The sequence below is a fragment of the Hemitrygon akajei genome, chromosome 15, assembly GCF_048418815.1.
Source record: "Hemitrygon akajei chromosome 15, sHemAka1.3, whole genome shotgun sequence".
NCBI classification, from domain to species: domain Eukaryota; kingdom Metazoa; phylum Chordata; class Chondrichthyes; order Myliobatiformes; family Dasyatidae; genus Hemitrygon; species Hemitrygon akajei.
In genome coordinates this window covers 45,074,986-45,088,286 of record NC_133138.1, presented here as the reverse complement: position 1 = coordinate 45,088,286, position 13,301 = coordinate 45,074,986, and the positions used below count along the sequence as shown (strand labels likewise).

General features: G+C 40.1%; 1 protein-coding gene across 1 annotated transcript in view; it reads left to right on the top strand.

Annotated features, from left to right (window-relative positions):
- Positions 1–13,301, top strand: part of LOC140739307 (short transient receptor potential channel 7) — a 246,136-nt gene that overhangs the window by 214,210 nt on the left and 18,625 nt on the right. Inside the window, exons 5-6 of the mRNA XM_073067474.1 lie at positions 1,176–1,392; positions 8,318–8,551. Coding sequence (XP_072923575.1) covers positions 1,176–1,392; positions 8,318–8,551 — 451 coding nt within the window. The remainder of the gene's footprint in view (positions 1–1,175; positions 1,393–8,317; positions 8,552–13,301) is intronic.

Genomic DNA, 13,301 nt, shown 5'->3' with positions numbered 1-13,301 from the left:
GCTGGCCACCGTGCCTCTCCTCTCTCAGTCCTGTCATCCTACACTCGCCTCAGTCCAGAATCCTTTTCTCACCATTCCCCTTCTCCTGTCCGTGCTGGCCACCGTGCCTCTCCTCTCTCAGTCCTGTCATCCTACACTCGCCTCAGTCCAGAATCCTTTTCTCACCATTCCCCTTCTCCTGTCCGTGCTGGCCACCGTGCCTCTCCTCTCTCAGTCCTGTCATCCTACACTCGCCTCAGTCCAGAATCCTTTCTCACCATTCCCCTTCTCCTGTCCGTGCTGGCCACCGTGCCTCTCCTCTCTCAGTCCTGTCATCCTACACTCGCCTCAGTCCAGAATCCTTTCTCACCATTCCCCTTCTCCTGTCCGTGCTGGCCACCGTGCCTCTCCTCTCTCAGTCCTGTCATCCTACACTCGCCTCAGTCCAGAATCCTTTTCTCACCATTCCCCTTCTCCTGTCCATGCTGGCCACCGTGCCTCTCCTCTCTCAGTCCTGTCATCCTACACTCGCCTCAGTCCAGAATCCTTTCTCACCATTCCCCTTCTCCTGTCCATGCTGGCCACCATGCCTCTCCTCTCTCAGTCCTGCTGCAGGGTTTTGACACAGGTCATCAACGATTTATTTGCTCTCATGCTGCTCGCTTTGCTGAGTAGCACTGCTAGATCATTTGTCGCTTCAGATTCCAGCACTTGCAGTCTCTTGTATCTGTAAAAGAACAACCATTGATTTGATGTGGATATTATGCTCTTTATATGTGAAAGAGATCCTCAGAGAAAACAAAGAAAAAACCTGTTGGCACATCACAACTATCCTGTCCCCTTTACTTTAGCATTCTCTGTCTCTCCCGACAAGCCTTGTATCCTCGAAGGAGTACTTGAAACCATTACACCATTTGATATCAGTGTTGCTTTCCTGTGGCATCAGTTTTGCCTTTTAGCAACGTTCTTTAAATGTTTCTTCAATGGTTAAAAAGATAATGCATTACCAATAAAAAAAACATATTAAAAATCATCTTCTTTCTTTTACATGTGTGATCCTTGTATGTGAATGTTAGAACTAGTGTACTTTGAATAAGATCTATGACTGATAACATAGCCCCATCTACAAATAATATAAAGAATTCAATCTCTTTTTGCTTACCATCATACATTTCTTGATGCTTTTTTGTTTTCAGCTGGGACAAATTTTAAGAAGTCCTTTTATGAAGTTTGTAGCACATGCAGTTTCATTCACCATCTTTCTAGGACTTCTGGTGTTGAATGCATCGGACAGATTTGAAGGTGTAAAGAATTTGCCCAATGAAACTGACACAGACAACCCAAGACAGATCTTCAGAGTGAAAACAACAACATTTACCTGGACTGAATTGTTAATAATGAAATGGATTCTAGGTAAAGTATTGTCTTTTTAAATGAAAAATGCTAAACGTGATGTTTAAAATATTTTCATTTGTCTTTTACAGTTGATTTTGCTTTTGTTTAATCATAGGAGCATAAGAAATAGAAATGGAAGCAGGTAGAATATTGGAGCCATTGTAAAACTGATAAAAATTTTCCAGATTCTCCTTCCATCCTGAATATCCAAAGTCTTATTTAATCTCTGCCTCATTGACTGTATAGAATTCCTCTGTGTGAAGAAGTTTCTCTTTATTCTCAGCGCTAAATAGCCAACTTGTTAATTTGATACTGTGACCCCAGGTTCCAGATACTCCAGCGGGGGAAATATTAAGCTCAATAAGAATTATGCATATTTCATTGAGCTCACTGGCCATTCTTCTAAACTGGAGAGTATGAACTATATCTGCTTAATCTCTCTTCAGTGTACCATTCTGGTGAATCTTTATAGCACTTCCTCTATTGCATGCACATCCTTTCTCAGGTTGTGATACCAGATGCATAGATAATATTCCAGATAAGATCTCAGCAGTGCCCTTTAAAAGTAGAACATGATATCTCTGCTTTTCTGCACAAATAGTTTTGTAATAATTTTTAGCCTTTTTAATTGGTTGAGGTACCTTCACACTGTATGAACTTTTAATGATTCATGTGCAAGAACATTCAGGTCCTCTGAAAACCACTTTCAATTTCTCACTTTTTAAATATTGTAATTGTATGTATACAATGAACAATATACAATACCTACCTTAGCATCGTACTAAACTATAGCAGATATAGTATACCTAAAATAACATGAAATATTAAATAATAGTGTATAATAGTAAATTATGATCTAAATTTTACTGACACTGAATGATCTTGCCTGACTTCATTGACCACATTCATAACCAATAATAGCATTCACAAGGAGGGCAGTGCACAAATGGCCACAGAGTTAAGGTCAAACTGTATTTATTTTAAGTTATATAAGCTGACTAATTTTTTTCTTAGAAAACTCAGGTTTTATATTACTGGTTTTAGTATTAGTTAGATTCCTTGACTTATTCCACTGTAAAAACAATGGTGTAGTACAAATTGTTTATCACCTATCATCTGCCAGTTCACATGCCTCCCCTCCCCTACATTCTTACTTTGGCTTTTAGTTTCCCTTTCCAATCCTGATGAAGGGTCTTGGCTTGAAAGGCGAACTGTTTATTCAGCTCCATAGATGCTGCTGAGTTCTTCCAACAACTTTGTGTGTGTTGGTTTATTTCAGATGTTTTCAGATAATAGTTTATTGCTTTGTAATGATCTTCTATTATTCTAGTGGCAAGTAGCATCTAAACCTATAAACTGAACTTTTAACACCTGTCTCCTTTGCTATTTATATTTTTTCATGTAACTTTTTGGAGTTATAAACTCCATCAACAAAAGATATTTCTTCAGCTGCAAGGGCACTGGATCGCACCAACCGCAATTCAGATCCAACGCAGTCATATGTTAACTTTGTCTTCAAGCACTTACTGGTAGGACTGGGAAGTTTATATTGATAGTCTAGTCCTCATAATGATAACAGGTATGGTATTCTTCTCTACAAAATAATATGTATTCAGATTACGAAAGCAACTCATTACGTTAATTTAAGTTGTCAGATACTCTTGGACAGCTGAGATCCCTGTTAGAGTATGTTTATGTAAAATATTGGGACAACATTGTGGGCCAAAAGGCCTGCACTGTTCCGTATCCTTAAGTGTCTCTATTGAGTTACTGTCAGCCTTCTGCAGGTGTTTCACATGTTATATTCAAGGAATCATGTCACATTTTCCCTTTCTCTCATTTCTGTCACTCTTCATTTGTTCTCTATATTCCCATGACAAAGAGGTTTTTAATGAACATCAACGAGTTTCCAAGTGGGAATTCTTCCTTAAGGAACAAAAAAGGATCGTTGAGGGATACTTAACACATTAGGCTGAACAAACTATACAAAAGACATTTATTTCTATTAATCTATGCTTTCAGATTTGTGATTCTGGTAAATGGTTACTATATATATATATATATATATATATATTGAGAGACACAGCAGCTCTCCACTAAGTCGTCACAACAGGCTTGTTATCATGGGGAACACGAGTGAATCTGCAGATGCTGGAAATAAATAAAAACACAAAATGCTGGCAGAACTCAGCAAGCCAGACAGCATCTATGGGAAGAGGTAGTGACAGCGTTTCGGGCCAAAACCCTTCATCAGGAGTGGGGATTTCATGGGGATTCATTAATGGCTGACAAACAATTAGGTTGTTGGCTTTTTACAAAAACAAGTTGCACATAGTAATGATTAATTTGTTCCTGCATGAAACAGGGCATGTCAGAATAATTGACTTCCGCACCAAGTCCATTCACGTTTGCAGACATGGGCACACCTATCTGTACACAACTGTCAGGAACGTTCTTACAGGGTCCACCAAACCAAGTGGGAAAACCTGGACTAAAAATGCATTTTCATTTGCAAAAAGTACAAGGTCAAAGGAACCAAATTTCATAGAGTAGTGGTGATACATTTTGTATACTGTGATTAATTAATGCGAGTTATTTCTACTTCATGGCATCCACTGGAATATCTGGCTCTAATATGCAAATAATATTAGCAAAGTGAGTTGCAGCAATCTAATAGTGCTGCTATCTTACAGGAAGAAATAGAGTATCCTGCAAGAGATCATCTCCTCCTAAGGTCTTCAATAAGCGCCTCCACTTTAATGCTAAAGAGCAATTTTGTAGGCAACTTTTCTTCACAATGGAGGCTGCCACCAAGTTGCACCCACAAGTTAAGCTTCAAATTATCATTATCTCTAGATATCAGAGTCATCTGGCCTTTAACCTCTACTCCACTGTGACACTCCATGCTGCAGCTGGTTCCATTAGGAAAATCCCCGGGTTTCAATCAACATTGTGGAAGGGAAATGACCAAACCACCTTCACGGACCAAGGAAACATAGAGACGTCAGATTTCAGAATCTGGAGCAACCGACTATCTGCTGAAGAATCTCTGTGTGTCAAGCAGCCTCTTTGGAAGAAAGAAAATGTTGATGCTTCACATTTTAAAACCTGCATCAAGGCGACATCTCTCCTCCGAACTCCCTTTCCACTTTGAGTCCTGATGCAGAGTTTCAACTGGGAATGTCTACAGTTTCTTTCTTTCTTTCTTTGCTTGGGCAAAGTCCCATGAAGAGGCACTAAGACCCATTCGCATTGCCACCAATGCACACCATCATAAATGCTCCCCTGGAACCTTCCATAATCCCCATTGCCAGCAAGAAACCTTTCTGAAAGGAACAATTTTCCATTCCTGAACACTCAACTTGTTATGCGTGGCATGAGTGTCCCAGTTTCCTGATAAGGTGTTTCATTCACCATATCCCGATTTATTCACCCTGGGCACTGTTTTACAAACCAAGCTGCCTGGTCACAGGGTGGCTTCTAAATAACAAAATTATGCAAGGTATGAGGTCTGAGAAGTGAGACTTGCAATGTTAGTGAGTATGAAAAGTGTGGAAGGTTTTGGAGTATACAGGTGATTTTTCTTCCCGTCCGCTGTTAGGTTCGCGGATTCCAAAGTGAAATGAGAGAATGTTGGACAAGCTTGGGGAGTTCACAACTTAATTCCCAGAGCCCAGAGGGTCCTTTTACTTATTTTACTCTGACAGATCACTTCCTCCAGCTGAGAATAATCAACCTGCTTCATTTGGGCATGCTTCAGTCAGGTCCCAGTAAAAATCTAATCAAATTTCAACATAAATTTATTATCAAGAACCCTGAGATTCACTTTCCTCCAGGTAGTCACAGTAAATACAAGAAACACAACAGAATCAGTGAAAGACCACGTCCAATACAATGGACACAACAAACGTGCAAAAGACAACAAACTGTGCACATATAAAATGAGGAAATAAAAACAACATAATAATAAATAAACAAACAAACAAACAGACATGCAAGCAATAAATATCAAGAAAGCAAGCCCATAGGTTGTGGGAGCAGTTCAGTGATGGAGAGAGTGAAGTTATCCCCTTTGGTTCAAGAGCCTGATGGTTGTGGGGTAATAACTGTTCCTCAACCTGGTGGTTTTGGTCCTGAGGCTCCTGTACCTTCTTCCTGATGGCAGCAGCAAGAAGAGATCATGGCCTGGAAGGCGGTGGTCCTTGCTAATGTAAACTGCTTTCCTGAGACAGCACTCCATCTACGTGTGCTCAATGTCTTGGCTGTATCCACTGTTTTTTGCAAGATTTCCTGTTTAAAGGCATTGGTGTTCCCCTACCGGTCCATGATACAACCAGTCAATATACTTTCCACCGCACATCTATAGAAGTTTGTCAAAATTTTAAATGACATGCCGTGCTTTCTTTGTAATAGCACTTACATGCTGGACCCAGGACAGATCTTCTGAAATGGTAACACCAAGGAACTTACAGTTGCTGAACCTCTGATCCCTGATGAGGACCTCTGGTTTCCTGCTCCTTAGTCTTGTCTTGCTGACCTTGAGTGAGAGGTTGTTGTAGCATCACTCAGCCAGATTTTCAATCTCCCTCCTTTTAACTGCTTCGTCGTCACCTTTGATTTGGCCAACAACAGCAAACTTAAATATGGAATTCAATCAGATATTTGTCTCTGTACTTGTGAGGGATTTACTTGTGTGACTGTAAAAAAAAATGGTGACCTGTCCAACTGGAGAATGAAATGGTAGTTCATTTAACTAGTCATATTAAAAAACCCACTTTTAATCTACTCACTGCCAAAGTCATCACTCCCAGTACATTAAATTTAGAATCAGATTCAGGTTTATTATCTCTTCATATGTTGTGAAATTTGTTGTTTTGCAGCATGAAGTTATATAAAATAAAGACATGAAATTACTTTAAGTTACAATTAATAAATAGTGCAAAAAATGAATGAGGTAATGTTCAAGGATTCATAGACTCTTCAGAAATCTGATTGAAGAGGGAAAGAAGCTGCTTTTGAAGTGCTGAGTATGGGTCTTTTCAAAAGCCAATTCCAGGGGCATAGGTTCAGTACTGACTTTCAGCACTGTCTCTGCGGAATCATATATATATATATATATATGCAGGAATTGGAAATGTGAGAAATTTGAAAAATATCCTTCAAGCTAGCCAAACACATAAAAGATGGGTTGAGTAATTGTATTGAATTGACTTTATTTCTTACATCCTTCACATACATGAGGGGTAAAAATCTTTACATTACATCTCCATCTGAATGTGCGATGTGCAATCATTGTCATTTATAATAAATAGAACAGTCAATGTAATATAGAGTACACTCAGATCAGTGTGAGTTCATCAGTCTGATGGCCTGGTGGAAGAAGCTGTCGGAGCCTGTTGGTCCTGGCTTTTATGCTGCGGTACCACTTCCCGGATGGTAGCAGCTGGAACAGTTTGTGGTTGGGATGACTTGGCTCCCCAGTGATCCTATGGGCCCTTTTTACACACCTGTCTTTGTAAATGTCCCAAATCATGAGAAGTTCACATGTACAGATGCGCTGGGATGTCCACAACACTCTGCAGAATCCTGCGATTTAGGGAGGTACACTTCCCATACCAGGCAGTAATGCAGCCAGTCAGGATGCTCTCAGTTGTATCCCTGTAGAAAATTCTTAGGATTTGGGGGCCCATACCAAACTTCCTCAACCATCTCAGGTGAAAGAGGTGCTGTTGTGCCTTTTTCACCACACAGCTAGTATGTATAGACCATGTGAGGTCCTTGGTGATGTGGATGCCAAGGAATGTGAAGCTGTTTACCCTCTCAACCCCAGATCCATTGATGTCAATAGGGGTTAGCCCATCTCCACTCATCCTGTAATCCACAACCAGCTTCTTTGTTTTTGCAAACTTGAGGGAGAGGTTGTTTTCTTGACACCACTGTGTCAGAGAGATGACTTCTTCCCTGTAGGCCACCTTGTTATTGTTTGAGATAAGGCCAATCGATGTAGTGTCGTCACCAAATATAATTAGCAGATTGAAGCTGTGGGTGGCGATACATTCGTGGGTTTACAGGGAGTCAAAGAGGGGACTCAGTACGCAGCCCTGAGGGGCTCCTGTATTGAGAGTCAGAGACTATTTGAGGTTTGCTCTATTGAATTCTGTAAAGTAACGTCATTTTCAATGTTAAAGTGCTATAATACAGGTATATTACACAATACATTATTGTATTTCTTATGAGGTACGCACATATGTGACATGCATTAATTATTGAATTAGTTCATAATGATCAAATATAGTTTAGTTTCTGTCATACTCAAGGACAGAAGTTCCATCTAATGTGAATAATTGCATCAGAAGATTCAGAATAGAAATTGGACAGGTTACGCCCAGCCGGCTGACCTAAGGGCAGCCGAAATGAAGTCTCAAGCCTCAGACCTCATTACACGAGCTGACAGCACCATTGCAGTCCATCAGCAGCTCACACATTGAAGGTAACCAAGGGCAGGTCTGAAGCAGACCAATGCTAACTTGCAGATGGAGGCTCAGAGAAAGCAACAGCGGGGTGGGGTGGGGGGGGGGGGGGGGGGTGAGTACATTCCAGTGGCTGCTAAAGAATCCATCTGCTTCCCAGAGTACGTTTAACCTGAAACAGCTGTTAACCTCTTTCTTTTTGTGTGGTGGACCACCAGTTGTGTACCAGTCACCAAGAAGAACAGCCTGGCTCTTTTCCAGTCTAGTATGAGGCAAAGAGTAACTGGAAACATTTTCTACATGTAAAATGCATACAGATCTGTCTCTCTACCCCGCTGATCAAACAACCTGCTCCAAGCTTAAATGTGTACAGACTAACTGTGACTACTGATGTATATAAACATTTGAGGTTGCTTTAGAAGGAAGGGTTTTCTTCAGACTTCTCTTAATAAGGATATATTTCTTGTACTCAGGTATGATATGGACAGAATGCAAAGAAATTTGGGCAGAAGGACCCAAAGAGTATGTCATGCATCTGTGGAACATTCTAGATTTTGGGATGTTGTCTATCTTTGTTGCCTCATTCACGGCAAGATTTATTGCATTTCTGAAGGCCTCTGAAGCACAACACTATGTGGATATGCGCGTAAATGCCAGTGATCTCTCCAAGGCAGCACTGCCTCCAGAAATTGCATACTTTACTTATGGTAAGTTCAGCTTCTAACTGATTTTATTTGCAGCACTACAGTGGCAGGAAGTGTAATAAAATGCTCCACTTCAAACATTTTGATTGCACAGGAAATTGAAAATTACAAAAAGTAATATTTTTATGGTTATTGTTTCCATTCTTTATAACTCTGACTCTAGAGTTGAATTAATTTAATAGTGAACAGCTTGCTGGCACAGTTGTAGCCAAATGTTTCCCTACAATAATGGTTAGACACCGCCACCCTGTGGTATAATCCAACTTTGCAATACAATATTAAACTAAAGCACAAGGAGGTAAACTTGATAGAATGCATAGCACTCTTCATTCCATAAGGTCGTAAGACATTTGAACAGAGTTAGGCCATTTGGCCCATTGAATCTATTCTGCCACTCAGTCATGGCTGATTTATTTTGCCTCTCAACCCCGTTCTCTTCCCTTCTCCCTGTAATCTTTGATGCTCTTAATAGTCAAAACCTAGTAACCGCTGCTTCAAACACGACTTTGCTCCACAGCTGCATTCCACAGATTCACCACCTTCTGGCTGAAGACATTCCTCCTCATCTCTGTTCTAAATGGATATTCTAATATTCCAAAGCTGCACCATCTAGTCCTAGACTCTCCCAAAATTGTAAACATCCTCTCCATGGCCACTAAATCTAGGCCTTTCGATATTCAATATACGGTACTTCAGTGAGGTTTCCTCCTTGTTCTAAACTCCAGCGAGTACCTTATGCCATAATCGTCCACCTTAATCAAATCAAATAATTAATTTGCTATTTGTTTTACTGTATTAAATGCAAGCTGCCTTCTCTACTATCAATCGTCACTTAATAGCAGCATGAATATAACAGGCTTTGTCCTTGAATCACATTGAAACAAACATGGACAAACAAACAAAACGATATGCGGTGTCTTAGTAAGCCTGATATTTTTCCAACCAATGGAAGGCAGCAATCAATTAAGAAAATATAATATTGAATCAGAATCAGATTTATTATCACTGGCATGTGTTGTGAAATTTATTAACTTAGCAGCAACAGTTCAATGCAATACATAATCTAGAGGAAAAATAAATAAACAAATAAATCAATTACAGTATACATATATTGAATAAATTAAAATCATGCAAAAACAAATAATATATATTTAAAAAGTGAGGTAGTGTTCATGGATTCAACGTCCATTTAGGAATCGGATGGCAGAGGGGAAGAAGCTGTTCCTGAATCGCTGAGTGTGTGCCTTCAGGCTTCTGTATCTCCTACCTGATGGTAACAGTGAGAAAAAGGCATGCCCTGGGTGCTGGAAGTCCTTAATAATGGATGCTGCCTTTCTGAGACACTGCTCCTTGAAGATGTCCTGGGTACTTTATAACCTAGTATCCAAGATGGAGCCGACTAAATTTACGACCCTCTGTAACTTCTTTCAGTCCTGTGCAATAGACCCCCATACCAGAGAGTGATGCAGCCTGTCAGAATGTTCTCCATGGTATATCTATATAAGTTCTTGAGTGTTTTTGTTGGCATATCGAATTTCTTCAAACTCCTAATGAAGTATAGTCACTGTCTTGCTTTCTTTATAGCTGCATCGATATGTTGGGACCAAGTTAGGTCCTCAGAAATCTTGACACCCAAGAACTTGAAACTGCTCACTATTTCCACTTCTGATCCCTCTATGAGGATTGGTATGTGTTCCTTCATCCTATCCTTCCTGAAGTCCACAATCAGCTCCTGCGTCTTACTGGCGTTGAGTGCCACGTTGTTGCTGCGACACCACTCCACTAGTTGGCATATCTCACTCCTGTACGCCCTCTCATCACCACCTGAGATTCTACCAACAATGGTTGTATCATCAGCAAATTTATAGATGGCATTTGAGCCATGCCTAGCCACACAGTCATGGGTATAGAGAGAGCAGTGGGCTAAGCACACACCCCTGAGGCACACCAGTGTTGATTGCCATATAGCTAAAACTATTGACAATATTTGGGAATGATATAGCAAAATATCCTTAAGTACCATATCTATTTTTCCTATCAAGGAACAAGAGTGACATTCAAGCATTGGAGGAAAATGGGAAAAATGTCAGGGTCTGAGTTATGGTAAAGATTCAAGGAATTGTGAAATCCATTTTACTTGAAGTACTTTGTTCAGTTCTCGTTGCCTCATTACAGAAAGGATTTGGAAGTTTTAGAGGATGCAGAGGAGACTTGCCTGGATTGGAGAGCATGACCTATGAGGGTAGCTTGAGCAAGCTAGGGCTTTGCTCTTTGGAGTGAAAGAGGATAAGAGGTGACTTAATAGAGGTAGATGATAGGAGGCATAGATAGAGTAGACTGGCAGCCACTTTTTTTCCTAGAACAGAAATGGTTAATACACGGGAGCAGAACTTTTAAGGTGTCTGGAGGAAAGTATAGAGGGATGTTAGAGGTAGTTTGCCCCCCCCCCCCACAAGGTAAGTGAGAGGTGCATGTAACAAGCTGCCAGGGTTGGGGGTAGAGATGGAGACATTAGGAGACTCTTAGATAGCCACATGGATGGAAGAAAAACGGAAGAAGGAAGGGTTAGATTGATCTTAAGACTAGTTTAAAGGCTTGGCACAACATCCTATGTTCTAATGTTCTATGCTCAAATTAGTTCACTGCTATATGCAGAAGCCACATGGCACAGTATTGTATCCATTTCCACACTGGCTCTTCAGGTCAGAAGGGAGTCATCAGCAGATGAATTTACAGAATGGTCTGCAATGGTAAATGGAGTGGAAATTGTAAATCTGTACTTGCAAACTAGTTAAGGGGAAGTTCCTCCTGTACCTTTGATCTAGTGGTGGAAATTAAATTCCCAATAAATGGGAAAGGTAAATATTTTGAATACATACTAGGAAATAGTTGGAAGCTCTGAAGAACAATTGAGCTATTTCTAAATAGATGAACTAAGCTGAGCTAAATATCTGCCTTTGGGACCACCTGGTCAAGGAAGCCATTGAAATAAAACTGGAGGAAAATAATTTTAAGAAAGACGAAGGGCTCACTCTAATAAGAGCTGGAATTCAATTGTAAACAAGGTGGGACAGTGGAAACCTGATTGGATGAGGACTAACAAATCAGGAGGGATGGACAATGGGGGTATTAATACCACCAGACTAGACATGCCCAGGCATCATCCCTGATGAAGATGCAGAGTTCGGCAGTGAAACGTCAGTTAAAATCAGTATCCGTATCAAGAAGGGTTTATTCATCATATACGCTGGGAAAGCACAAGATTCTTTTTCATCTGAACGTTCTTTCTCATCTGCAATTATTTTACATTATGCTACATTCTAAAAGCAAGTTAATTTGATTTTTGGGCAGACAGTAGGATCAGGATCAGGACCGGGCTCCATAATAATGCTTCTTGGGGAGAAAGCCTAGTGACCCTTGTTATGTCTGCTAATATCTTTATTATTCAATATGAGATATCTCACTGCAGAATATGATTGCATTCTAATCTATTGCCAGGGGATATTCTTAGATATAGTGTCTGCGTGTAGCTTTAGATCAATGCACAAACTACCTTTGCCTAAATAATGACTGAAATTTTGATCGGAATTCGTTAGCGAGAGAGAGTGTTATGCCTGCTTTACTGCACTGTTTTGTCTGTTAAATGACACCACAGAGACAAGAAAAAGCATCACTGCAAATTTTGAAAGAAGAGCACATAGATCCCCAAGAGACACATCAGCCTGGCTCGCTTCCTGCTTTTAAGTTGTCAAGTAACAGGCACTTGTTGTCTCCTGTAGCTGCAGAACAGGCTGCTTGTTTCATTTCCTCTCAAGGCAATCCTGCTATGATGGCTTCACAAAATGGCACTTGGCAAAATATTACAAATTTTTTTAAGTATTTGAATTCTAAGGTATAACAACACAGTGATAGTGTGTGTGGTACACATGTGGAAATGGTAACATTGGTGTTCTGTTGCTGTATTCATAGTCAAGAAGCTTGAACTAAATCTTACTTTGGAAGCTAGATCATTAATTAATTTTAATTTTAAAAAGTAGCAATGATAAAGACCATAGTGTGGTTAAAAACACTTTTATTCACTGATAACCTTAAAAGAAGTAAATTTCTACTTGTATTTAGTTTGACCACAGCACTAACTAGAACTCTAAATTATGAACTCTAAAAAAGAGCTCTAAATGTGAACTAGAATTCACATTCCAGTTCATTGGTATACATTGATATGGAAACTAGGAGTAGGAATAGGCTATTTGCCTATTGCGTCCGCTCCAGTATTCAAAATGGTCACTGTTGATCTTCTACCTCAATGCCAATTTCCTGTCCTAACCCAGTTTCTACTTTACTAGGTAGACTTGCTCATTAATGCAAATATCTAATCAGCCAATCACGTGGCAGCAACTCACTGCATAAAAGCATGCAGACATGGTCAAGATGTTTCGTTGTTGGTGTTCACCCCAAACATCAGAAAAGGGAAGAAATGTGATCTAAGTGACTTTCACTATGGGTTGATTGTTGGTGCCAGATGGGCGGGGTGGTGAGTTTGAGTATCTCAAACTGCTGATCTCATTTGGGAATTCCTGCTCTAGCATTTACAGAGAGTGGTGCAAAAACATCTGTGGGCAGAAAAGCTTTGTTAATGAGAGAGGTCAAAGGAGAACGTCCAGACTGGTTCAAGCTGACAGAAGGGTGACAGTAACTGAAATAACTATGCATTACAACAGTGATGTGCAGAAGAGCATCGATGAACACAGAACCC